The sequence below is a fragment of the Toxorhynchites rutilus genome, chromosome 2 (assembly GCF_029784135.1).
Source record: "Toxorhynchites rutilus septentrionalis strain SRP chromosome 2, ASM2978413v1, whole genome shotgun sequence".
In the NCBI taxonomy this organism is placed as follows: Eukaryota; Metazoa; Arthropoda; class Insecta; order Diptera; family Culicidae; genus Toxorhynchites; species Toxorhynchites rutilus.
Genome location: NC_073745.1, coordinates 103290671 through 103318336, shown reverse-complemented (window position 1 = coordinate 103318336; position 27666 = coordinate 103290671). Strand labels below are relative to the sequence as shown.

The 27666-nt window shown below is 41.0% G+C and overlaps 1 protein-coding gene across 1 annotated transcript; it reads left to right on the top strand.

Moving 5' to 3' along the window:
- The first annotated feature begins 193 nt into the window (after window positions 1-193).
- On the top strand, window positions 194-27270 carry LOC129770686 (uncharacterized). The gene is made up of 7 exons (XM_055773662.1): window positions 194-409; window positions 15888-16323; window positions 16383-17412; window positions 25753-25888; window positions 25944-26086; window positions 26155-26737; window positions 26793-27270. The coding sequence occupies exons 2-7, from the start codon at window positions 15895-15897 to the stop codon at window positions 27106-27108; spliced, it is 2637 nt and encodes an 878-aa protein (XP_055629637.1). The 5' UTR covers window positions 194-409; window positions 15888-15894; the 3' UTR covers window positions 27109-27270.
- The last annotated feature ends 396 nt before the right edge of the window (window positions 27271-27666 follow it).

Here is a 27666-nt window from a genome sequence, read left to right as displayed (position 1 = left end):
AGACCTCATTGTTCCACCGTGAAATCCAACCGAAGAAGTAACGAGTTGATAACAAGCAGGGTGCTAGTATACATTTGGGCGGAATCTGCCGGGAACCTTATCTTATCTATGCGGGCGCAAGGTAGATAAAATGCGAGAACTCCACTTGACTAAACGGCGGGACGTGACCAACTTTTAGTATTTAGTACTGTTTGAGTAGCAGGTGCAAAACGGTCGAGTTTATTTCCGACCCCCTTCACGGCAGGTGCTCTTGTGTAAGGTGTGCTAAAAGTGTTCAGATTCAGGACGGCGAAGTGAGAATATAGAACTTTGTAGAAGGTGTTGGGAGGATATTATAGAGTGAAATAATCTGCAATTAATGTGTCTCGTGTAAAATCGGACAAAGGATTATGATTTTCTGAATATAAAGGTGAGATCAATTCCAAAATGGCGAGCAGCATGTTATCTATTGGTTCAATATTCAATTCAGTTAAAACATAACTATTTCTTTTAAATATTTCTTTGAGCTCCTGTTGTTTTCTTTTTCTGAAAAAATATATTGTGGAATTGTTACTTACTTCATTCAGCAACAACATTGGCATCGAAATCAATAAGTCACTTCCATTTTCATTTTGACGATGATTAATGATGTGTTCCTGCGTTCCTAAGAGGCACAGCCCCATGTACAATTGTGTGTGCTCAACATACGTACTACTATTGCACAAGATGTGCAACACAAATACGTCAAGCATGTTATCGGTGGTGGAAGCGCTTATCTGAACTGATAAGACACAGAAACCAAATAAATTTAGCAACGCGGGATTTGCGGGAGCCGAGCGCGGCTTCGATACGAATTCATTGATTCTGACTCAACATCGTTAGATTTCTGTTATTTGTCTAGGGTGAATTCTCTGGGGCGCGAATCATGACCAGTGGTGGAAATACATGAACATGAACTGGTTTGGCTCAAAAATAAAGAAGAGTTCTTTATTTTTGAGCCAAACCAGTCACCGAGCCATTTTCGCACATTTTCATAAGTATTGAAGCGCTGCTCTTTTTTTGTTAGAAAGTGCTTTATTTACAGTGTTATATGTACATTGCTATATAATTCCTTAATGAATCAGTACTTCTATTTACGTCAGAGACTAGAGGTCTCATAATGTATGTTAAATTTTTTTTCAGAATTTTGTATTTCATGTTTCTTTCACAGTTTATGTTAGGGAAATGTAGATCCTTGAAGATAAAATTTTGCTGCTGACTCATTGCGTGAATATTTCTTATAATTGCTTGCCACAATATGTTCACATTTTGGCACCCAGAAAATTTATGTTCTATCGTTTCGCATTGTCCGCACTCCTGGCAATTCGGGTCATCCCTTCTCTCTTGTCTGTAGAATAACTCATTGTGGTGTAGTTTGCCATGAACAAGCCGATAATTTATTGATCTTTCGTCAGAAGATAACTCTTTGTTGTTTGTTGTATCCTTCCATATCAGCTTCCGTCTGCAAACGCAACTACGCATTTCCCGGATTGTTGCATATTTCGGCTAAGTTGTCTAGTAGAGGCTGCAGGTACAATACAAAAAACAGCATACTTAATGGATAACCTTGTCTAACCGATCGTTTTATGTGAATATGTTGAGTGATGTGTCCATTAATAATTAATTGAGACTTGGCGCATACCGAGCAGACTCACAAAAGGTGTATTGAAACCCATTCTTCTCATGCTCGATAACAGATATATGTGACTGACGCGGTCGAACGCATTACTGAGATCGCATGCAATTACGATTCCATCCGTTGATTCTTGTTTAGAAATTGCAATATGATCTCTAATTACACACGTGGCTTCAAAGGTTGTGTGACTTCCATTGCTACATTTTTGATGCGAAGAAAGGACCGCCGTTGATATTTTTTCAGCCCTTTTCTTCATTACTCTGCTGAATATTTTGTAGTCTACGTTCAACAATGTTATTGGCCGAAGAGAGTTTATACCATTCCCCACTCCTTTTTTCCGAACCAACACAATCACGTCGTCCTGCAGATCCTCTGTTACACGCCCGTTCTTGATCTCGTTCAGCACCAGCAGAAACTGTGGTTTGATTATTTCCCAGCATTTCTAGTAAAATTCCTTTGCAAACCGACCTGGCCCGGGGATTTGTTTGCTATCGAACCTTTTATAGCCGCAAAAACTTCGTCATATGTCAGGTCATCCATGAGTCGACTGTTAACTCGACGGTTAACTAAAGATAACCAGTCAACCCACGAATTGTAATTTCGTTTTTGGCGGGACCAAAAATTCCACCTTTCTCGCAGCTCCGTCAAATTTTGCTCAGTCAGTAGATGCTTGTTTAGCTTCCAGAAAGGGCGCTCGATTCTTTGAGTAAGTAATGGGCGGACTATCCGGGAAAAAACAGATCAATGATCACTGAAACAGTTTGATTCTAGCCTGCAGTATCGTACATTTGGGAGACATGCTGGGGTAACATATATTCTGCCAATTCGAGACATTGACCGACCTCGAACGAAAGTATACTCAATTTGCTGATTGAAGTGTTTCCATATATCCTTAGGATTTATGCTGTCGCAAAGCCTTTTCAACATTGGACTCATGTTTGAAACACCTGTCGCATCATTGCACAATGGTCCAGGAGATGTATTTAAGTGGAAATTAGCATTTAGAGCTCGTCAGTTATTCTCTAGACAAAAACTGTCCTAGATAAAGTTGGTACATATGATAGGGCGCTCATTTTTATGTTATCAAAAATAGGGTGACCAAAATTTTCGATCATATAAAAAATATAACTTTCTTATCTTTAGAGATAGAGGCAAATATAGTTCGACAATGTTGTTGTCCCAGTTATTTGAAACATCTTTATAGAACAAAGTTTTTCTTTATTTCTTGAAATAATCGATATAGCGCCTTTTTTCTATGTTACGTTAGGGTTACCATGAAAAAAAAACAATTTTTTTCGCTCTAACTTTTATATTTCAAATTCTACAAGCAAACTGACTTCGAAATGCTTTTAGAACTTACTGAGACAAACATTTTTTGATGCAGAACTTGTCGATATCTCAACTTCACTCAAAGATTGATATTTCTTCCCAAAAAATACGCTCTTTTCAATTGTTTGTCATTCTTTCTGGGGCAAACATAAACAAAGTTTATTGACGGCATTTGAAAGAGCATATTTCACTCTACATGATGTGTAATTTCCAAAACTATGTTATTTTTCGTGTATGAGTAAATTCAAATTGAGTTTTTGAGTTTTTGGGTAAAAAACGGTGGATGGGTTATATCTATGATATAACCGCAAGGTTGACGTAGCACTGCCGTTGGTAATTATTTGTGTTTTTTCAATTAGCAATAATCGCACTTCGAATGTTCCTCATTGGGTAAATTATTGATTAAACTATTGATTAAATGATTGATTGAACTAGTGAATGAAGGAATAATTAACGAATTCAATTGCAAACAAATCCCTATTTAGGTCAATTCATGCATTATAGTAGTGGTTATCGCCGCAAATAGTTATCAACATTTTGCCTAATCATCTAACGGTATGCGAAGAAAATCAGTGAGCAGGCGACATGAAGAGGCATGCAGTCCTGAATATCCGAGCCAAAGCGTTGTATTTCTACCCGCTTTTATAGACCTTGTTAACAAAACGCATTCCGCAGTGTAAAAATGCATGGGGGTATAAAAAGTACTGCCGAGATTTGGAATGCCGATTTTCCCAACTTTTTGGTTTCTGAATCTGTGTTGGAAAAACTGTGTTTATGTACTCGCAGCTTGCATCTCATTGGCAATGCCAATTTCCCCAGGTTTCGTGGTTTTGAAGTCTGTGTTAGGGAAACATTCCGATTTTCAGAAACGCAAACGAGTACTAAAGTACCCGCTGCTTGTATCTATTTTGAAATGCCGATTTCCCATGGCTGAATGGTTTTGAAGTCTGTGTTAGGGAAACATTCCGATTTGCAAAAACGCAAACGAGTACAAAAGTACCCGCTGCTTGCATCTATTTTGCAATGCCAGATTCCCCAGACTCCATGGTTTTGAAGTCTGTGTTAGGGAAATATTCCGATTTGCAAAAGCGCAAACGAGTACAAAGATACCCGCTGCTTGTATCCATTTTGCAATGCCGATTTCCCCATGCTCCATGGTTTTGAAGTCTGAGTTAGAGAAACATCCATTCATTCCAGTGATGGTACCTCAATCGCTGTTCAATTACAACTGAGTGAATTTCCGAGCGGTGCTCGCTTATATACCGATTGGTGATTTCAATAGCCTGTTTTGAAAGCAATTTTAAGGCTATTGAAACAAGTTTTTGGATCAAAAAGGAACAAGTATACAACGCGTAGACATTTTATCTTTCGAATGAAGTGTTTATCATACCATTTTGTTCAGTTGTTTAGGAGCTATTAACGCTCAAAATCTCGGTCTCCGGCGTAACGCTTTCGTTTTCGAAACTTTGATTTTACACCCCGGTATAGAAATGAAAGACGTAGTCCTACGTCAAAACCATCGATAACGTTGAGTAGTATTAAGATATTGGCAAGTTCTGTATCGCAAAATGTTGGTATCAATAAGCTCTAAAAGTCGTACGAAGACAGTTTTGGTGTAGAGTTTGAAATATAAATGTTAAAGCAGAAAAAACACGTTTTTTTCATGGTCACCCTAATGCAACTTAGAAAAAAGGGCTAAATCGATTATTTTAAAAGATAGAAAAAAGTTTTGTTCTACAAAGTTGTTTAAAATAACTGGGGCTACAACATTGTTAAACTATGTTCATCTCTATCTATAATGATAAGAAAGTTAGATTTTTCATTTCATCGACAATTTTGGTCATCCTATTTTTGATAACGTAAAAATGAGCGCTCCATCATATGTAACAACTTTGTCTAAGACAGTTTTTGTCTAAACAATAAATATCTCCCACAAAGTTGTTTTAGCGCCTTCTACCTGAGTTGCATTAGGGTAACTATGAAAAAACGGGTTTTTTACTCTAACTTTTATATTTACAATTCTACATCGTAATGGTCTTCGTAGGACTTTTAGAGCTTATCAATACAAATATTTTGGGATGCATAACATGTCAATATCTTCATCCTGCTCAAAGTTATTGATGGTTTTTCATCCAAAAACTCATGATTCCAATTTCAATTTACTCAAACACGAAAAATAACATAGTTTTGAAAATCACATATAACATAGAGTGAAATCTGTTCTTTCAAATTCCGCCAACAAACATTTTTTATGTTTGCTCCAGAAGGAATGACAAATAATTGAAAAGAGCGTGTTTTTTGAGAAGAAATATCAATAACTTTGAGTAAAGTTGAGATATTGACAAGTTCTGCATCGAAAAATGTTTGTATTGGTATGCTCTAAAAGTCTTTCGGAGACAGTTTGCATGTAAAATTTGAAATATAAAAGTTTTTTTGAAATTGGAGCTACAACATTGTCGAACTATGTTTACCTCTATCTATTTACCTCTATCTTGCAGCTGCAAATTAATTTTGTTCAACATACCAAAGATATCAGTCCTGTAATAGATATCTGTTTTGCAATTGATTTTCTTTCAAATTCGGATCTCTTTCTTGTAAAAACTCCAATACAGATTCAAAAATAGCTGAAAATCATTCTAAGCAAGACACTCTTGATAACCAGCGAACTTCAGTGTGCAGAAGTAACCGATAAAGACTTCGTCGTTTTCCTCTCATAGTTGAGTAGATATCCGAGAATTCAAAGGATTGCTTTGAATGTTTTTTTTATCCCATTTATTTATTTATTAGGCTCATTAGCATTTTAGCTGTAACAGAGCCGGGCTTCAATCGTGTACATGTACATATGTTTATGTTTCTATAAACTGTAAATTACACAGTAGTTAGCAGTAGCCATTTAGGCGTTAAGTTTTCTGTTCCATTACATTATGGTAAATTACACAGTAGTACCCATTTCGGCGTAAGGGTATTTTTTCTGTTCTTCCATTGTTCAGCAGACCGGACAGCGGAGACAGTTGATATTGATCATTGTTGGGTTATTTATAGAACAGCAGCCCGATGTTTCTTGCAGAGCAGAGCAGTTGTATAGATGAATCGATCTAGTTTCGACCGTGGATCGATCTCCATCGCTGATGATGTTTGCGTGAGCGTAGTTATTCTATAACAACACAAAGATGGTCAATTGAGGGCCCTGAGTTTGAACTCACGAGCGATCGCTTAGTAAGCGAACGCGTAGTCAAGTGGCTACGAAGATCCCCCGTTTGCTTCGAATGTTGTTGACACAATTATAACATATTGTAATGACTGATGTAATCTATGACCCATATTTTTGCCACTAAATGCTGTCTGTAAATCACGCAGTGAATGACCCCAGGCAGTTGTCGCTTTAAGTGAGGTATAAGAGATAGTTGTGCTCCCTTGGCCGAGTGGTTAGCGTCATAACTAACATGCCGGGTGTACGGGTTCGATTCCCGTTCTGGTCGGGGGAATTTTTCGTCAAAGAAATTTCCTCCGACTTGCACTGTGATCACGCGTATTCTAGAACTTGCCACTCAGAATGCATTCAAGGCGTGTTATTTGGCATAGAAATCTCAACTAAGTACTAATAAAAATGACGCAAGTAATACTACGTTGAGACGGCGAAGTTCCTCTAGGAACGTTAGTGCCATTGAAGAAGAAGAAGAAGAAGATAAGAGATAGTGCACCAATAGAAATAAGGTTCTTCCATGGAAAAGCTTTGTCGGAAAAATTTGTTGCACCGCCTGGAAGATTGATACTCCTCTTGTATCAGTCTTTAAATATGCAGCAAAAGCTGTTCTTGGTCCATATTCTCATCTCTAATATATCGAACATACCCTAACAACAGAGCTTCATTGCCGGGTAATGTAGACTCGTCCAACTGAAAAGACAATTTGTTGGTGGGTCTGCAACACAGGCTGAATCAATATTGTTTGGAATGGGAAGATTCCGGTGGCGAAGCAGTAGCACAGACTGCAACGATGAAGTCCATGGAAATGTTAAAATGAGCTTGATAAAGACTACGAAAACGAGAATATATTTTTTAAATTGTTCGAATCAAATCGTTCGAACGATAGTCAAATACGGCCGTAAACAAGAAGAAGGGTGACCAGGGCCCGGAATCTTCGAAGATGAAAAATGAATCTCCACTCAGCAGCTTTGCTTCGACTAGGACTACTTCGGCATTCGTCGTTAACATTATTCGAATTGGCTAGAAGATGAATTGACGAGCATTGAGAGCGAGGATGACTGATGAACTATTCTAGTCATTGGTTATTCTTATTGGCGTGACTAATGAATACAAATCTGCCACTCCATTCATCCTGACTTCAATCCACTGACATGAATCTTGTTACCCGTACACACAATATTATTTTTACGTCCAGTGAAACAAAAACATGATTTCTGATGTAAAAAAGAAGTTACACCTACCCACCGTGTACTCAAACCTACGAACTTAGACACCTATCAGTTATGCTGTAAAGGTCCTCGCGTTAGTATTGATAAATAGCGCGCATTTTAGGGGGAATTCTAAACGAAATTTTAGTTCACTTTGTCTCCGAGTTCAATTTTGTGAAAAAAAAAACATACAGAAAAACGGGTTTATATCAACAAAATTCACAAATTTGTCACTGTTTCTGAACACAACACTGCACGCTACTTTATATGTGTGAGTAATTTTTGTGCACGATACAAAAATAATCTAGCTCACTTGTAGTATATGTCAAGCCACATTGAACTTAAACATCGATACATGCATACTTGATACATGAGAGAGAGAAACGAATTCATTTTGGGGGGAGTCACTTCAATATGCATTGAAGTCCATTTTACGGGGAAGAATGAAATGCGATAGTCGAGTCGTAGAGTGAGCAACTAAGCGCCCGAATGACTGTTGAGTCATGTTGACTGAGAAACTGCTGGAAGAAGCCAAAATCCATTTCCCATTGAAATGAATTTTTTCATCCGAATAAAGACTTCGTCGTGACTTTGCCGAGCCCTGAAGGCGACTGTTACATGAATGAGCACACGCCAGCTAAAACACAAGAGCGACGAGAAAACAAAACGTCCGATTCCACCTTCAACTATGTTGCTGTTGCCATCGAAGTAGATGACTTCGGTAGAATCGAGAGTATCCTGATCAAAAAGCTTGTTTGGTGTGGGGCTTCCCAGCTGCTATGCTATTTAGCTTATCTTTCACTTTTTCCACTTCAAGCATACAGCAATCGAATCTTGAGAGGGAGAGGATTGCTCCCGCAGTGATGCTGCTGCACGTAATAATCGGTTAAGCCCATCTTGAGAGTTTTAACGATTCTGTACGTACTACCATTGTTTGGACTAGGTGTTTTTCACTCACTTGCTCACTTGCCTACTCATAGATAAACTTATAGTCACCTACAGTTATAGAACATAGCCATTATTGTATAGAAAATTTGCATTAGTTACAAATTAGTATCCTTTGTCCCCTCTCATGGGACATTAAAATTTTCCACTGATTACGGGGAATTGAATTATTTCAATTTCATTTCATTTTTTGAAACATACATGTTTCTTTGAAGTTTCCTTTTGAAATGGCATGAGAAGTCAAATCAAAATATAGTAAAATTACTAAAAATTACACTTTGTGGCAGGCGCCAAACAACATTTAATTGCCAAACGTGCATTAATCAGGCTGCGATGCACAAGGTGTGTTTAGATTTATACAATTTTTTTGTTTTTTTTTGCGAATATACTTCCTTGATGTCATCTAATTCACATAAGTCTCTAATATCATCATAATACGTTGTTTGGTTCCAAAATTATACTGAATAACACAAGGATCTGTAAAAGGGCGTTTCAACTGCAAAGTAACGTCGAGTAGCTGGTAGCCAGCGTCCGAGTGCAAAGGGTTAAATCGCGTGTATGTGGCAAATACAGATCAAATCGAGGCGTGCCTGAAGAACTTGTACGCCTCAACACCTTATCTTACACGAACTTGTTCACGCTTTTTTACTTCTCACTTCTCTCCATATTAAGGCAAATGATTATGGTTTGTCCACATTTTTGAAAGCTCTGCTCTGCTCTAATTCAGCACACCTTTGTCAAATCAGGTATTCGAATGTTTCAAAACATATAAATAAAATGGTCTTTTTCATGATTTACAGTAGTTTTATAGTATATTTTTACGGAATCACATGTTTTAAAGGATTATAAAATACAACATCTGTTGGTGTCAATGCGCCCCTCATTCGAACTAACTTTTAATCGATCACCAGATGATTATTTCGCACGTATTAAGACCTTTTCTAGATTATAATACTTACAAATATTGTAAACATAATGTTTGCACACCATATGTATCAGATTTATATAGCTAAACTATTAAATTAATGCATTTCGATGACCTCAATTCTGACCATGTGTTGTCCAATCCACTAATGTTGTTTTGTCCACATGATTTCTATGGCAACCGCTTGGCGTGCTGCAGTTTGTTTATAGTGTTCTTCACGCATAGCACAAATAAAGTTTCTCTGTGTTGAAGGTAACACTTTTAAAATGCCCAAGAAAAGGCAATATTCTGAAGTAAGCCTAAATTATGAATGGATCAATATGCTGACGTGAACCGTGAACTCAAGCAATGATAAATGCAACATCTACATGAGAATTTGAATGTTTTCATTCAAAAATGGTGATTTTCTAAAGCCGGACAAACCATGCTAATTTTTTGAACAAACCATGATCAGAGGTGGTCAAACCATTATCATAATTGCTCTTTGAGGAAAATCGTTAAAAAACATAAAAATTTAAATAATTTCAACGCCTTATGGTAGTATTAGCAACTAGAGATTTGGGGCTTTTCAAACTCGTATCGATCATATGTGATTTTCATGAAGAAAAATCGATTTGCATTTACTGTTGGACTGAGGTTCCAGTGGAATGAAAGGCCAAGTTTAAATAATCAAACAGATGAATTAAAGTTTTATTAATAACTAGATGTGTTCACTGCGCGTTCTAATTTTTGAATGAACATGATTGTTCAAGCACACAGCAGAAGGCTGATGGTGTGCTCTCGCTTTGCTATGATGCCACCGTGCGCATACACAAGATGTTCAAATGCACAAGGTGGGTCGTTCGTTGTTCTACCAACACTCCTCCTCAACGAACATTGCCATCCTTTGACGACAAACCTAGAATTCGTGCGAACTTCTGTTGTTTAACTGAACCCATCGGCTTTGTGAGTATATCAGCCACCATATCTTCACTGGGACAGTATTGCAACTCCATGCAACCATCATCACACAGCTGCTTCACGAAATGTCCTCGCACCTCGATGTGCTTGGACCGACGATTCTTTCTTTCCGAACTGACGAACTGAATACAGCTTTGATTGTCCTCCATCACCTTGACCGGATCACTCAGTTGTTCGCCCATATTCTTCAGCAAGTCTCGAAGCCAAATCAGTTCTTGACTTGCTTCACTCAGCGCCACATATTCGGATTCCATCGAAGACAGTGTGACGCAACTTTGTCTCCGACTTACCCACGATACTGCCGCACCGGCATAGTGGAAGACGAAACCAGTTGTAGATTTCCTTGTAGCTGCATCACCGGCCCAATCGGCATCCGAATAGCCAATTAATTCTCCACCAGTGTCGCTATACGTTAATTTCCACTCTTTTGTCGAATTCAGGTAACGTACAACTCGTTTAGCCGCCACCCAATCCGCCTCCGTTGGCGAACTCACTTTCCTGCCCAATATCGCCACGCTGGCTGCTACATCCGGTCTAGCACATACGGAAATGTACAGCAGCGCTCCAACGAGACTCCGATAACCCGTCCCGTCTGTTAATTGAGAACTCTTATCTTCCGTGCTCGGGAAACCCTCTTCCATTGGCGTCTTCGCTCGCTTCGCATCGCGGAGTCCAAACTTTTCCGCAACACGATCGATATATCCTTGCACCGAAATACTGTACTTCCCATCTTCACTATCGATTTCTAATCCCAGGAAGTAATTGAGGTCTCCAAGATTGGTGATTTCGAAATTTCGTTTCAGAACCGTGTACACCATTTCAATCTCCGCTTCATCTTCGCAACCCACCAAAATATCGTCCACATACACAATTAAATATACACGTTTCCCATGAACTAGCATTGTGTATAAACATGGATCAGCATCACTTTGACTGAATCCCATTTCCAGAAGAACACCATGCAATCGTTGATTCCAGCATCTAGCGGACTGTTTGAGTCCGTAAATGCTTTTTCTCAGACGGCATACCAAATTTTCCTTCCCTTTCATCGAGTATCCAGGTGGCTGCTTCATGAAGATTTCTTCGTTCAAAGCACCGTACAAGTAGGCCGTTTTGACATCAAAATGTTTCAACTTAATTCCCTTCTTGCTTGCAACGGCTAGAAGGACTCGTAGTGTGGTGTGGCTGGATACTGGTGCGAAAATCTCGTCATAATCCACTCCGTATTTTTGGGAATATCCTTGAGCCACTAGACGAGCTTTATATTTGGTGATATCTCCAGCTGCGTTCCTCTTCAGCTTATACACCCAGCGACAACCAACCGCTTTCCGCCCAGCCGGTAGGCTAACAAGCTCCCATGTTCCATTCTGTTCATGAGATTTCAGCTCGTCGATCATTGCATTTTTCCAGCTTTCCTTCTGTTCACAAGTTACAGCTTCTTTGAAAAAACTTGGTTCAATTATCTCTGTATTCAGGGGACACGCTGCGAAAATTTCCTCAATCAGCCTCACAGGAGCGACACCTTTCGTAGACCTCTTCGAACGCCGAGCTACTTCGTCTAAAGGAAAACCATGAAACGATTGGTTTCCTTCAGAAGCGCTGTCGTAAAACGAATCACTCGGATCACAGCCATCTTCCGGATCCATCACTTCTTCTACGGACTCCGAATTTCCTTCGGATGATGTTGAGGTAACACCAGTTTCAACGGTAGACTCATTGCCTGGTAACGTCAGTGGTACTTCCAAATCTCCTCCTGTTTCTTGGCCCTGGCCCTGAACAACCTCGTTCGCATCGAACAGTTCGAGAAATTTTGCATCTCTACTGATCGTTATCATATCCGTTTCAGGGTTCAAGAAACGATACGCTTTACGACCGTCTGCATAGCCTACAAACATCAGCTTTTCCGCTTTAAGATCCAGTTTGTGTCGTTTTTCTTTGGGAATATGCACGTACGCCTCTGATCCAAAGACTCTTAGGTGACCATATGAAGGCTTCTTCCCATTCCAGAGTTCGAACGGTGTCTTGCATATTTTAGATGAAGGCAAACGATTCTGCAAGTAGTTCGCAGTGCAAATCGCTTCACCCCAGTACTTTTTGCTCAACCGTGACTCCGCAAGCATACACCGCAGCATCTCAACAAGAGAGCGGTTCTTCCGTTCGGCCACACCGTTTTGTTGTGGAGAATATGGTGCAGTTTGTTCGTGAATCATGCCACAGCCGGCAAAAAACTTTCTCAACGAGCCACCTATGTACTCGCCACCACCGTCAGAACGAATTTTCTTCGGATAATACCCAAACTGATTCTTCACTAGACTGCAAAAAACCCGAATTTTCTCTTCCGCGTCCGATTTTCGTCGCAACAAATACAACACCGTATAACGACTATAATCGTCTACTAGAACCATGTAGAATCGATTACCACTAGGTGTTTCCTCTTCCATCGGACCGCCCAAGTCACTATGCACCAAATCTCCCACTGCTCTAGACTTTCTGTCCGACACTTTTGGGAACGATTCCCGGAACATTTTCCCCTCACAGCATGGACCACACATCGTTTGTATCTCACAAGTTGCTATTTTCAAACCATATCCCAGGTTTTCGCGCACTATTTTGTCCACAGCTTGAACGTCACGATGTCCGAAACGACGATGCCACAAATGACGACACAAGTTTGAATGTTTCGGATCCACTAGAAACGCATTTTCTGGAGCTTGCTTCAAGTGGTACAATCCCCCCTTACGCTGACCAACTAGAACTATTTCCTCTCCTTTCAAGATACGGCACTCCGTTTCTCCAAACAGCACCCGGAAACCTAAGTCTGTGATTCTACTCACCGACAGCAAGTTGCCAGCGAGAGATGGAACGTGTAACACATTTTCCAGTCTCACATTAACCTGGACTCCATCACCATTGAATGAAGTCAATTTTCCCGTACCACTTCCAGCTGATTTGATGGATTTTCCATCCGCCAAACAAACCGACGTGGCCTTGGTACTATCCACAGCATTCAACAACGACGCGTCACTCGTCATATGAGCCGTTGCACCAGAATCTAAGTACCAAAAACCAGCACCACTAGCTTCACCTGCCACTAAGCACACTTCAACATTAGCGCCCGATTTTACAGCCAAACTCGCTTTCTGGCAATCCGTCTTCTCTTTCTCACGTTTGTCCTGCGCCAATTTACGGCAGTCCCGCCGAAAATGTCCTTCCTTTTTGCAGTAATGGCACAACTGTTCTTTCTTCAAATTGTTCTTATATGCACTCTTCAATTTAGCGGTGTTTATCACTAGTGCCTTCTCATTGACAATTCCACTGACACTTTCAGCACGACGTCGACCTTCGTCAAGCAGTTTCCCTTTCACAAAGTCCACAGTGAGGTCTGCATCCGGTCGACTCTCCAATGCAACGATCAAACCGTCATATGATTGGGGAAGACTGGACAACATCAACGCGACGAACCAGTTGTCCTTCACTTCCTCCCCTAGCGCTACTAACCGGAGACGAAGAGTCGCCATCTCTTTCAAGTGTTCAGCCATATTACCATTTTCCGCCATTCTAATGGTAATCAATTGACGCACAACGTGAATTATGCTGGACAACGATGCGCGTTCGTGATAGTCTTTCAGCGCATCCCACATCTCCTTTGCCGTTTGCTTCTCAATCACGTGAATTAGCTGCGTGTCCTCCAATGCCAAACCGATAACCGCTTGCGCTTTCTCATCATTTGAGATCCAAGTCGCATCCACGGCTTCTGGCTTCGGATCAGTTACCACTTTCAGCAGCTTTTCCTTCGTTAAAAGCAAACGCATCTTAAATTTCCACACTGCGTAATTTCCGTCGTTTAACTTTTCGACTGTTGCTTTTGTATCTGCCATCTTGTTTTTCACAAGTACACAAGGCTCACTTGCAAAGTCTTAATGCGCTATGCACACGGCTAATACCGGTGAAAAAGTCCACAATCACGTTTAAAAATAACACCAAAACTTATGCGCTTTCCACGACAACTGGGCCCATAACCTGTTGGACTGAGGTTCCAGTGGAATGAAAGGCCAAGTTTAAATAATCAAACAGATGAATTAAAGTTTTATTAATAACTAGATGTGTTCACTGCGCGTTCTAATTTTTGAATGAACACGATTGTTCAAGCACACAGCAGAAGGCTGATGGTGTGCTCTCGCTTTGCTATGATGCCACCGTGCGCATACACAAGATGTTCAAATGCACAAGGTGGGTCGTTCGTTGTTCTACCAACATTTACTAGTTGCGTAAAAACACCCCAAATCGGACAAACCAAGATCATTTACCCTATAAGAAGTTGTGTACGCTCATCAACTTGTTGAGTTTTTGAAAAGTAGAAGAATAATATTTTCTACTAAAATATTAGTCATTCATATAACAAGGTGGAGCACGCAACACAACTTATACAGTATTTTGAAATTTCCAAATAAGAACTTGTGTTAATTAATAGGGGTCGATTTCTAGATCTCGTCGACCCCCAAAATCAGTTTTGGTACATGTCGACCCCCGCGAAACCGATATCGACTCCAGGGGGTCAATATCGATCACTTTGAGAAACCCTGGAATAAACCATTCGTAATCACAACAACGCACATCTCTAACACGCTCATATGGTACTTCGATGTCCGAATAAAAATCAGGATGAATTCAGGATTGTTTTTAAAGTTTACAAAAAAGGCCTAGTTTAGATAGCTTACCATCAACACGAATGAACAGTCCAAAGTGCAACGAAGAACTTCAGAATCATTTACTGCTGTTTTTGCATATACAAAAAATGTGATAATTGGGTAATTTGGCATCAATTCATAAAATCTGGAAGGTCATGGCATGGTTTAATGAATAGGGGCTTCAGACTCTGGCTCGGTCAGCTTGTTTACTACATCAAAACCCTGTCAGAAATTTATGAGGAGTAATCGGATGAATAGTAGATGCAGCTTACAAGCAGTATGAGTGATTTGAAGAGCTTTAATGATCAGAACTATCCTCTGCGTAGAACGAGATACACACTACAAAATGGCGCAGCTTGGTCAAAACCACCCCGAATGGGCTATTTGAATTGATTGAGAACTAAAGATGACCTACGAATTACAAACTTATCGTAATTCATGTCAAATTGACGTTAATTTTGTAACGGAGTGAGAGTTTTTCCATCTGGTTCTATAGTTATGAAACACTGGAATTTCAGTTTTTTAAATGTTTCACGCCTGAACACAACACTAATGTTGAAATGGCCAGTCTTATAAATGAAGATAGTTATTGTATTCTACACTATATACTTCAATTCAACCGACTTCTTACAAATCTCTGGAAACTCAGGAAAAATGAGTGGTTCTATAGTTGTGAAACGCAGTGTATAACATTATTATTATCTGTGATCTCATGGCTTGGCCTACAATTCTGAGTCCATGACTAACTTATCGCAACACTGTGTTCCGCTCGAGTAACAATATCTAATCTGATTGATAAGAGTTCTATTTTATGCAAGACCGTCGGGGAGTTCGATTTATCCACAATGAGTAATCATCGAAGCGTTCGATTAGAAATAAAGACAATTTTCTAGGAAAAACCAATCATCCGCATGAATTGCGGTAATTATAGGTACTCTACTATAGCTATCTTCTTTCACTTGGTACATTTTAGAAACAAAATGAAGAACGGACTAACATCGGCGCTGCTGGCGATACTTGCCATCGCACTGTGCTCGCTACCCTCGAGTCACACCCAGGAGAATATACAGACACGCGTAGCTCCCGGTCTGCTGGAATGCTACGAACAACCGGAGCTGTTTGAGCGCGATTTGCGCTTGCCCATGACAATGAACATGCTGATCGAACTGATTCGCAAGATTGAAGACGCACCCGAGTTCCGTCAGGACATCCGTCAGCTAGCCATTGGGGCACTGCATCGATTCCGGCAGGATGGAATCGTGAGGGCACCCGGAGCGCAGAATATTGCCGGGGTTCTACCCTTCAGTCCGCTGGGATTCCACTTTACCAAACACAGGATACTGTTCTCGAGGTTGTTACCGGGAAATGCGCAAAGTTTCCCGAATACTACCTTGACGGCGCAGGAGCGGGTGAGTAAACACTGAATTGCTTTTGTAATCTTAAACCGAGTGTGATTCTATGATTACAGTGCGCCCTCCATTTCATGCTATCAAGTTCGATCGATACGATGGTTCGCGGTGACGAGAATGTCCGTTGCACCCAGCTATCTCAGTATCGCGCAGTTCGAGTGCCACGGGATATCGATTTGAAGGATAGAAGCAAACTCAGATCGAACTATCTGGGAGACGTCGAGATGTTAGCCCAGCCGGAGATGAATCAGATTCGAAAGCAGATTAGGAAGTCCAAGCAGTCGGCACGCTTGGAGATGGATCCGGAAGAGGACCAGGCGGTCGAACCCAAGGAAGACGCCGGTGATGCTGAAGCAAAGGAAGAGGAACCGTTGGAACCTTCGGTGTTGGTTGAAGATGCTCTGGTGGACATTGCGTCGAACGCGATCAGTGCTTGCCCGGTCGAGAATGGTGTCGTTCTCACCCAGTGGGGTACCGTAGCCGCTGGTACCGTTCTAGCTGGTATTGCCGCCGGTCTGGAACCACAGACTGTTCAGCTTCGTGATTTGCTTCCACCGAAAAATGCCCAATTTAGAGCGCGTCAGCAGGTTCAACCAATGCGAGTGGATAATCGTTGGGCTGCTACGCTATCCGGCGATCTGGCAGAAGTAACTCTCCTGCATGCCCCTTCGCAACCAACAAACATTCAAGTTGGTGCGGCTGGAGCTTGGAATGATACCGTGTCCCCTCGTTGGTTCTTCCTAAGCCAGAGAACGGCTCTTGAAATGACCGATGCCGAAATTCGGGGTGGCATCGATGGACTCACGTTGGCCAGTAACATTGCCGAGTGGAGAAGCCGTGCCAATACACTGAGGTTGAGCCAGCTCCTGGACATGTACTACTCGCACAGGGGTGTGTTCAGTCGGCAGATGCGTTCGTGCAATCGACGGGATCTCTTCTCCCAGTCGGCACCCATTCAGATGATGCGAGATCAAGCGGCGGCGTTTAGCAATGTGTTGGACAAGGAGATGCAGATGGCCTTCACCGTTACCCAGAGTGCGATCAGCCAGTTTTCTGCGGCAGCCGCTGATGCACTCGCAAGCTATGTTCGTGAGTATCGACGTATTTCTTTTCAAATAGCTTGAGTGTTTCGAAGGATTAATTGTATTAGGTAAACACGTCTGAGTGCAACGGTTGATTACACTAGAAGCTATGTATACATTCAAGAGGTATTTGGATCAACATCCCTCATTCAACCCTTCAATTTAGTAAATTCCAAGTGATTGCCTTACATCCTGAGGATTCAGAGACGGAACTGGTTTTGTCAGGATATCTGCCAATTGATGACCGGAAGCATCGTGTTGAAGAACAAGCGTGCTCTCTTCCAGTTGCTCCTTAATCAAGTGATGACGCAGATTAATGTGTTTTCTTCGCGCAGAGTATCCCACATCCTTTATCGGCTAAAAAAATAGCACCACAAAGCTTCCTGACCAGCTGCTGCAATAGCCTCCGCTATATATTCCGCTTCTATTGTGCATAATGCAACTGTAGGTTGCCTTCTACAACTCCACGCTACCGTACCCCGAGTGCATGAATACGTAACCTGTTACGGAACGCCTTGTATCCGCGTCATAACCCCAGTCTGAATCCGTGTAACCGAACAGTTCCATTCTTGATTTCCATTGTTGTAAACAAGTCGGACATTTATCATTCTTTTAACACTTTCGACGCCCCGTTACTCAGATATGGGTGACACTTTCCTCGCTCGAATTGAGTAGGATTTTTAGAAGGTACAAAAATGGAGTGATAAGGCCACTTCACATACTTCGCCCTTATTGTGTCCGCTCGCATCTGTACTCCTGATACCTCTAAGCCCATTATGATGGGTTCATACGTCTTTGGCAACCCCATTAGTAAAATGCTTGACATCCATAGATCGCTCACCTCGAAGCCAATCTGCGATAATTTGGGCCTTGTGGACATTAGCAGGTTAACATACTCCTCAATCGAAGCACAGTCGACTAATTTCACTCCGGTCGGTTGACGAAGTAAACCAAACTCTCCAATGTATCCTCTATCGTAAAACGCTGTCTACAAACTATTCGATGTTTCTTTGGTCGTTCTCGCATTCTGGACAAGACTATAGTTCGTCGAAAAGATGCTCAAGCCAATGATTTGAAAGCGTACGCTCCGAAAGCTCCTCTGAAAGATTTTCTGCCCACGTTCCTTTGAGGATCAGAACCATTTTGATCGCAAAAGCCCAAGAACTAGAATTATCCTGGCCTCGTAATCGCTCCGCCAAGGAGAAATTTGCGCTTCCTCCTGCCTGAAGAATTCTACTCAGCCCATGTACTCCTCCATCGGTATTCGCATGCTGGAGATTCAATACTACATTTGCTCCGGTCGTCGCTCCGCCACCTGGAACTGTTTCAGCGTTGACACCATCTTTGTTTCATTCTGGAGAACTTCGACTCGACATTTTTCATCCGATTTTCACAACATTATTTACATCGCTAGAGTGAAAAAAAATCTCTGTTGTTTGTTCGTTGCTATACCTAAAAACTGGCCTCATAACCTATTGGCGATCTAACGCAAAACGTAAACGATCGGTGAGACATCTGGATTTTGTTTTTGAACTAAGAAAATGATGCTAATGTAACCTAAAACTCAAAAACAAAACACGTATATTTTACTTCCGGGCTTTCCAAGGTAGTTCTCACCTAAGATAAGATCAGACAATAGGGGGTCTTTTACGGACCAAATTTCTGTCAGATACGGACCAAATTTCTGTCAGTCGTTCTGATTTCTGATTGGTCGATTTCGATAAATTTTGTAAACAAAGTCGATTTTTCCAGTGTTGCCAATAAAAATAAATTACGTTGGGTTTGTATTGAATTTAGAAAAAAAATTAATTTAATTGATATTACGATACTTAGTTTAGAGGAAATGTGAAGGAATTGTATACACGTTTTACCTAATTATTTTGTTACTATATTTTGATTGAATTGAAAAAAAAAAAAAAAATATATATATATATATATATATATATATATATATATATATATATATATATATATATATATATATATATATATATATATATATATATTGTAGGCGATCCTGCAAACTTTGCGTGAGAGAACGCGGATGAACGACGTATAGAAGTCCGATGTGATATCAACACACTAAACTGACGAAACGAGAGGAATATTATTCTCGGCGGACCACGCGGCACAATTGCCTTTACGAAAAAACTGTTGCGAGAAGTAAAAACATGTGTGTTGCACTTGAGATCATATATTCAACTAACTTTTTATTCTGTTCTGTATAACGGCAATGGCTACTCTCCTCTCTGTTTCCTGTCTTCAAAATATTTTTGTGTATACATTTTTAATTCAAGCAAGAAAACAAGTCAAATACAAAATGTGGGATCAAGATAGTTACAGACAAGTGGGATTTATTACGTTGTTTTAACTTATGCGTAGGAACATATATATATATATATATATATATATATATATATATATATATATATACATCCATTTCATGTCAAACCGATATAGTGCTCCTCAGATTTCCATGAAAAGTGGTAGTTTCTTTCTTTATTGCAAAATATTAGACCCGTATTTTTTATTTTTTCGTTAGGGTGACCTTTTCTTATTTTAGGGTGGTCCGAAAAATCATTTTTTTCAACTTTTTCCTAAAAGTGCCTTTTTTAAAAATTCATAACTTTTGAATCACTGAACCGATTTAGATGATCGATATATCAAATTGAAGCCAATTAATCTTTTTTGGAAAATATTAGGCTTGCCAAGAAATCGAATTTTGTTTTCGTAACTATTGATTGTAGTTGTTTTTTGTTATTTTTATGTTTTTATTGGCAGACTTATCTCACTTCTTAACTAGGCGAACCTAGCCAGAATTTTCACCTGCCCCCGGGCTTCTGAATGCCAAAGGGGGACTAGGCTCTGCGGAATGCACGTATCTGCATGCTCGTGCTGTTTCAGTCCTGACCGAGAAATTGTCGGACAATCGCGCAGGTGCTAAGGATGACCGACTTTTGGATGCCGGCCAATTCCTTCTCCATGTTCAACACCTTTAGCGCTTCCAGAAGTGTCTTCGGGACAATTCCAGTTCCAGAGAGAACGACTGGAACAATTCTTGGGACCTCCCTTAGCCCCCACAGTTCCTTGAGCTCCACGGCCAATGGTCGGTACTTGCAGATTTTGCGACCGTGGGTCTCCTCCAGATTCTGGTTCAGTGGAATAGCGACATCGATGATGGTGACTTTGCGGTCGCTCTTGTCGTAAACCATTATATCTGGGCGGTTGTGGTGGATCGAGAGGTCGGTCAGAACAGTGCGATCCCAGTACAGCTTGAAACGGTCATTTTCCAGGACAGGTGCAGGCAGGTACCGGTAGTTTGGTACGTTGTCTTCCAGTAGAGCACATTGGAGCGCCAGTTGTCGATGAACAATACGGGCCACGTTGTTGTGGCGCTCGGTGTAGGCTGCGTTGGCCAAAACGGGACAGCCTCCCATAATGTGCTCTATGTTTTCACCTGGTTGATGGCACATCCGGCAAATGTCATCAACGTCTTGATGCCAGACGTACCGCCTGCAGTTTCTCGTCGGCATTATCCTGTCCTGGATGGCTATCATGTCGGCTTCTACTACTGAAGAGAGTTCACCACGCGTTAGCCACAGATTAGATGCGGCCTTGTCGACGTGTGGCCGGTCCAGTTGATGGGGGTGGGCACCATGCACTGCCTTCTGCTTCCAAGCTGCAATCTTCTCCTCCACTGTCTGCAGATTGCAGTTGAGTTGGTACTCCGCTTGCGCCAAGTGCAGAGCGCTGTATCCTCTGTCGGCGGCGCAGACAGCCCGGTATAGCGCGTTTTGGTTGGCGCGTTCTGCGAAGTACTCGCGCAGTTGTCGTACCTGGGCAACACACAGTGCAGATATGTCGACTATTCCAAGTCCCCCTTCTTTGCGTGGCAGTGAAACTCTCTCCAGTGCCGATTGAGGATGGTGCATTCCGGCCTCTTTGAATGCTTTCCTCATCCTCCTCTCAAGGTCCTCTAGGTTAGTTTTGCTCCATTTGACTACACCAAAACTGAAGGTCAGTAGGGGAACCGCGAATGTGTTGATCGCGCGTACCTTGTTCCCCGCGTTGAGGAAAGTCCTCAGGACACAGTTCACTCGACTCAAGAACTTGTCTCGCAGCTCCGTCTTGATGTCGGAGTGGCGAATCCCGGTGAGCTGTCGGAATCCAAGATATTTATAGGATTCGCCACGAACCATGTCTCTTATGAACTCGCCGTCATAGACCTCGTAACCTCCGGATTCGGTAAGCTGCCCTTTCAGCAGATGGACACAGCGGCACTTGTCGAGGCCGAACTCCATGCAGATGTCCCTGCTTATGTCTTCGACAACCCGGATAGCTACACCTAGACGCTGACGTGAATCAGCGTAGACCTTGAGATCATCCATGTAGAAGGTATGGGTCACTTCTTCGTGGGCGCCGTCGCCATACCTTATTTTATAGCCATGACCGTTTCTATTGAGCGTCCTACTGAGGGGGTTCAGTACCAGACAAAACCAAAGCGGGCTGAAAGAGTCGCCTTGGAATATCCCCCTCTTTATCTGCAGCGTTCTAGACTGCAACACATTTTCCCCATCACTGAGGTGCAGAGACGTGCTCCACTGCCTCATCGCATGCTGCAGGAACCTAACGACGACGGGATCAATCTTGTATAGCTCCAATACCCGGACGAGAAACGAGTGAGGTATGGAGTCATAAGCCTTCCTGTAATCGATGTAGGCCATACTTAGGTTCCGCTGGTTATATACCGCCTGGCCGACTATGGCTGCGTCGATGATGGCCTGGTCTTTGCAGCCATGCGTATTTTTCCTGCATCCTTTCTGCTCTTCTGCGATGATATGGTGTTGTTCGCAGTGGGCAGAAACTTTGGCGGTTATGTTTTTTGTTTTTATGTTTTTATATTTTATGTTTTTTCTTTTTTAGAATTAGTTTTTAATACTTACGCTACATATTCTTGTGCTTGATTTGATTTCAAAGAATGGAACTTCTAATTCACTGTTCACGCAAAATCGAATCCATTCTTTCCGAATATTTTTGTCTTGAGGGAACCGATAAAATTTATACTCAGGATGAGTATCCGTCCTTCGCTCACAATTTAAGGCTTTACACTTCATTTTTATTTTTGAATTACGTTTTGTATGAATAAAATGGCTTCCTAACGTTGTTTTGGTTGTATTCCTGCTCATATAATAAGATAGAATGTTTTGGTTCAGACAATGAGAATCTGCATAACGCTGTAACGGTTGTCAGATTAGATTTATTTGCTAAAAAAAAATCCCAAATTTGTTTTGGAAACGATTATATTATAGATATGGGTATTAAAAAGACTTATTTTATCCTTTTAAAGCATATTTTTGAGATTGTCTATTTGAAAATATGCAATAATCATTGAATTCGCACCAACCAAATGTTACGATTCATTAAAATAGAAATTTGAAAAATCCGATATTTTATAATATTTGGCAGCTCTGGCATCTTCATGTCATGGCTTCGTTTTTGGACGACGAAGAAGAGTAAGAAGCCAGTTGTCTGGTCTTGTCTTAGGTTCTCACATGCGGGAATCGTGCATTTTTCTACTTGTGTTTGATTGTGCTCTCGAATTTCCTACTTTAATTCAATCATTGTCAACATTTTTATAGTTTTCACTACTGAAAGAGGTAAATAAATAACATGTTATATATAAAATTGCGCAGAATTAAATTTCTTACAAACTCATCGCAATCAAATAATCTTTTATGATTATAACATTGTAATTTATGGAAAGAACTACAAACCTTCCATAAGCTCACATGGCAAAATTTAAAACCATCATCACTTTCACCGCAGCGCCGCCTAGGTGTAGATTTGTACGTTAGATCGCCAATTAGAAAAACACGTCTGATGCAACGATTGATCACACCAAGGCGTTGTACTATAGGTGGACCGCAATGTCAAAATTACTGTTCGGCAATTGCTCGTGAAAAAACAAATTTGTTTACAAAACAAGTCGTATCTTTTGGTGACAAATGCATTCGTTGGCAAAATAGCTGCTCGCGCTTTATTGTCGAATCATAACAGTGCAGAAAGATGTTTTAGTATATCTTTTCGCCTTTCTTTCCAAGCAAAATGTACTTCTGTTTGGCTCCCATCGGCGGGGAAAAGAGTACTATCAGCTTACGGCGATGGTGACCAAAAATAACGCTGATTGTGGCTCCACTGATTTCGCTCAGGGAGGAGGAGAATGCTGTGCATATACCGGGAAGGAGATCCGGAAAGGGCCGTTACAAGTAATTGGCTAGAGCAAAAGGAGGTTGTGCACTATATTCCACGAATATATATTTGCTTATTTTTTCCTTCAATTATTTTCCTTAGCGAGTTGACATTGAAATCATAACCACACACCCAAAAAAAAAGTAAATAATTCTGAAAGTAACGTCTCGCTACTCGTTTCACGTTATGTCCTGAAAGTGTCAAGAACGAAACACCTATAGTTCAGCATCTTGGATCGCACTATAATGATTTTATAGCTATATCAATTCAAGGGGCACTTCGATCAACATTTGATGCCACAAATGATTTTTTTTAGTTCAGTTATTTGTTTTTAAGAGGCTTTAAACATTGTAGTTCATTTGCCTCTAAGAATTTTTTTTAGAGAATTTCGACTTCTTCTCGATTTCGAACACGCTTTAATGGCGGAGTTGTTAATGAGATCGTATTCTTTCGTGTTCAACATTAAACAATTGAAAATTGCTGCCCAGTAATTTGACCGAAAACAGGCACAACGGTTCGTCGTCCATAATATTCTGTTCCTTGACAAATTGGCCTTCGAAACTTCTTAATCCAGTCTTCTTCTTCACATTCTAGCGAAACATTTACCTTTTCCGTCGCTTTCTTCGATGGCCACTAGGGGAAAAGGGGGGAATTTGGACCACCTAAGCAAATCTCCTAATATTTCCAAACCAATATTGAGACCATCTCGAATTCTTCATGTATTTTTTCCCTGTTGTTCGAGCATTTTCAAACACTTTCGATGCTTGGTCAAAGAAAATCCTTTCTTGATGGCCTGCTTTGATTTTTCAAGCTCCTCCTTCTTCCAACGTTGTCTGCCCATCCTCTTTTTGTAATTCAGCGGCATTTGGAATCAATTAGACCAAAGAAAAGCCTCAAATCTGTAGGACCAATTCACCCCACAAAAACGTGTCCATGTCACCCCACACAACATGCAAAAATTAAAATGCTTGATTTCATTTATTGTTAGCAAACTTACAGTTTCGCTGCATCAAATTGTTCCTCTTCTGTAGACGAACAGAACTTTACTGCACAATACACGAAAAGTTTGTTCAATCAGCGGGAAAAACCTAAAAACCACGATCGGATTATTCACATTTTTCGACAACCAAAATGCTTGCTGTGTTCATGATAGCATTTCCTTCCACCTGTCGAATTTTACCAAAGTTTTTTTACGTTAGTTACATCTTCTTCTTCTTGGATGGCTCTAACGTTCCAGTGGAACTTTTGCCTTCTCAACGTAGCATTACTTGCGTCATTTTTATTAGTAATACTTGTTTGAGATTTCTATGCCGAATAACACGCCTCAAATGTACTCTGGAGTGGCAAGCTCTAGAATACGCGTGACCACAGTGCAAGCCGGAAAAATTTTCTTTGACGAAAAATCTCCCGTCCAGAACGGGAATCGAACCCGAACCCCCGGCATGATAGTGTGGGACGCTAACCACTCGGCCACGGGAGCACATGTTAGTTACATACGGTTCATTAATAAAAGAAGATGACATTATAAAAAATCCAAGTTGAGTCGTCATTTTTGAGATGATGGGGTGGTCCAAATCACCCCGTATGTCCAACTCACCCCGTGTTACCCTACTTTCGTATGTTATTTTTTGATCAGTTGGCATTGTCGGTGTACCACTTCCGGGTTTTCGAGCGATGATAGGACTTACCCCGAACTATATCAGAATGTCACATACCGTAGAGATCGGGAATTTCAAAAGTATTGATAACGCTCGCGTCGCGCATGTTCTGGTGTAGCCATTATGTAAACAAATTAACACTGACTACCAATGCCTACTGTGATTCTATACACTTTTAGTATGATACAGTGAAATTTTTAACAGTACACTCAAACATTGAAGGGTTTTTATTTCGACCAGTTACGTTCGTGTTCGGCTTTTCAAAATTGCTAATGCTGTTAATTTATCATCGTGGATTAAAAATTAAATATTTGAAATTCGTGTTCTTAAAATTATTTATTCATTTAATCATTCAAAAATTGCGAGTTGTAAAAAAATGGTAAAAAATTGCGAGTTGTAAAAAAAAATGAAATAGTTTTTTTTAAATTTCACCTTTTCAGCATCCGCATTGAACGATTTATCCTGCGAAGCAACTGCGGTAATACCAAATGACCCAACCATTTGGAGAACAGCATCGGATTTATTTATATTCGTCGATGGTTCGTGGTCTTACAGGGATATCTACGCCATCATTAGGTATACACTCAAAACAAACAAAAAAAAAATCTTTTCGTAACAAGAACCATTGCAGCCACCTATTGAACGGATTAGACGTTGGCCGATTCGGAACAACTTACACTATTTTGAACGCAATGACTGGTAGTGTGATAATCAATTCGACGCAATCGCTGTCCGACTTCCACGCTACTTATACCAATGCACTTCATCAGACTCGTGAGTTTCGCTACAAAGAATAATTGAGGTGACTTTTTACGTAATCTACTCCCTTGATACAATTACAGAGCAACCTGGACTTAGTATGCCCGCGGTGCTGCGTAATCTACGCAGCCAAATCACCCCACTTATGAGTGCCGAACGTACAAATTCCAGCATGAGTGGCCGATCGATGATTGGTCTGATCATGCCGAACACGGCTGTCGTTAGCGAAGGTGACACCAACTATGCTATCGAACAGCTGCAGATTCTAGGCGAGGAGATACCCGATTTGCGGTTGATCTTCTTCGCCGGAGGTAGCCACACTCGGTTCAACCGATTCGTTCGCGATGAAAGCCGAGATACGTATCAGTTGCGTGAGCTGGGCAGCGGGGCCGTCATCGACACGGTTCACGTGCAAACTAACCCGGTTATCCACCGGATCCAACAGGAGCCTCGACGTATCGTTAATCCACGCTGCGGACACGATTGGATTCAGAGTGACTGGGGATCGAACTCGTTCAATCAATACGTCGAACCAGGGGGTATTGTCTTCTACCGCTTGCAGCCGAACTATTTCTTTCAGAATGGCGACAGTAGGCGACTCCGAATTCAGGGTCATGGATTTGCGCCGCTGAGCGTTTGTCACTCCAGATGGGTCACACTTCCCAGGTACTGTCGTACAGCATGACTGGCAAACTTTTGCTGATCTTTTATAATCTTTCAGATCCAACGTAACGCAGAACTCGGATGTGATCCATTGCCGCACCATTAGCAGCGAGACGGTTGATATCGATCTGTCCAGCGCATGCGATGGTCAGTCCGTGATTCATACCTGCACACCGTTATTCTTCTCGGTCCAACATGCCCAGCAAACCGAGGTGACCAGTACGAGATGCATTGAGAATGAGTGCCGCTTCCCGGATAATGCCCGTTTTACCTTGATCGTTGATAACCTGGGTTGCTTCAGTGGTTCAGGAAAAATGATCGGTTCATTGGCGCTGGTGGTTGTTGCCTTGTTGGGAATATATTTTAGGCAGTAGAAAAGACGTATGGTTCAATAAGTTCAGTATTCCGTCGCATTGCTATGTGTGACAAGCCATTCCACAGTTCAATCATTCATCGTTTAGGGCAGTGTCGAATAGATGTATGTAGTTTTGTAACAACTTTTCGTTGATTTCAGTGTGAATAAAATCTAAATTAAAGGTGCTGTGTTTTAATGTTTTGATATTTTTATATTTATTATTGTTTCGATTGTTTCGGCCCAATATGTCATTGTCTTGTGGTATGAACAAACAAATAACAGCGATTTGCTCAGTATTTGGGTGAACTATTTATTTTGCAGCAAACTTTTGGAGTACATCAAAAACTGGAATATGTTTCCTGCTTCAGCTTTGTCTCTTTCACAAAAAAGACGGGTGGGTAATGTCGGGGACATAACCGGAGTGACGTAGGACTATACAAAGGGGACAGCTTTTGTTAAATATATATTTTAAATATATTGTTTTATTTTCTTCTCCTACGTCTCCTACCTATCTACCTGAAAAATGGATTAGTTTACTGTTTACTCTTTATGAATATGTTGATGGTTCTGAAAAGAA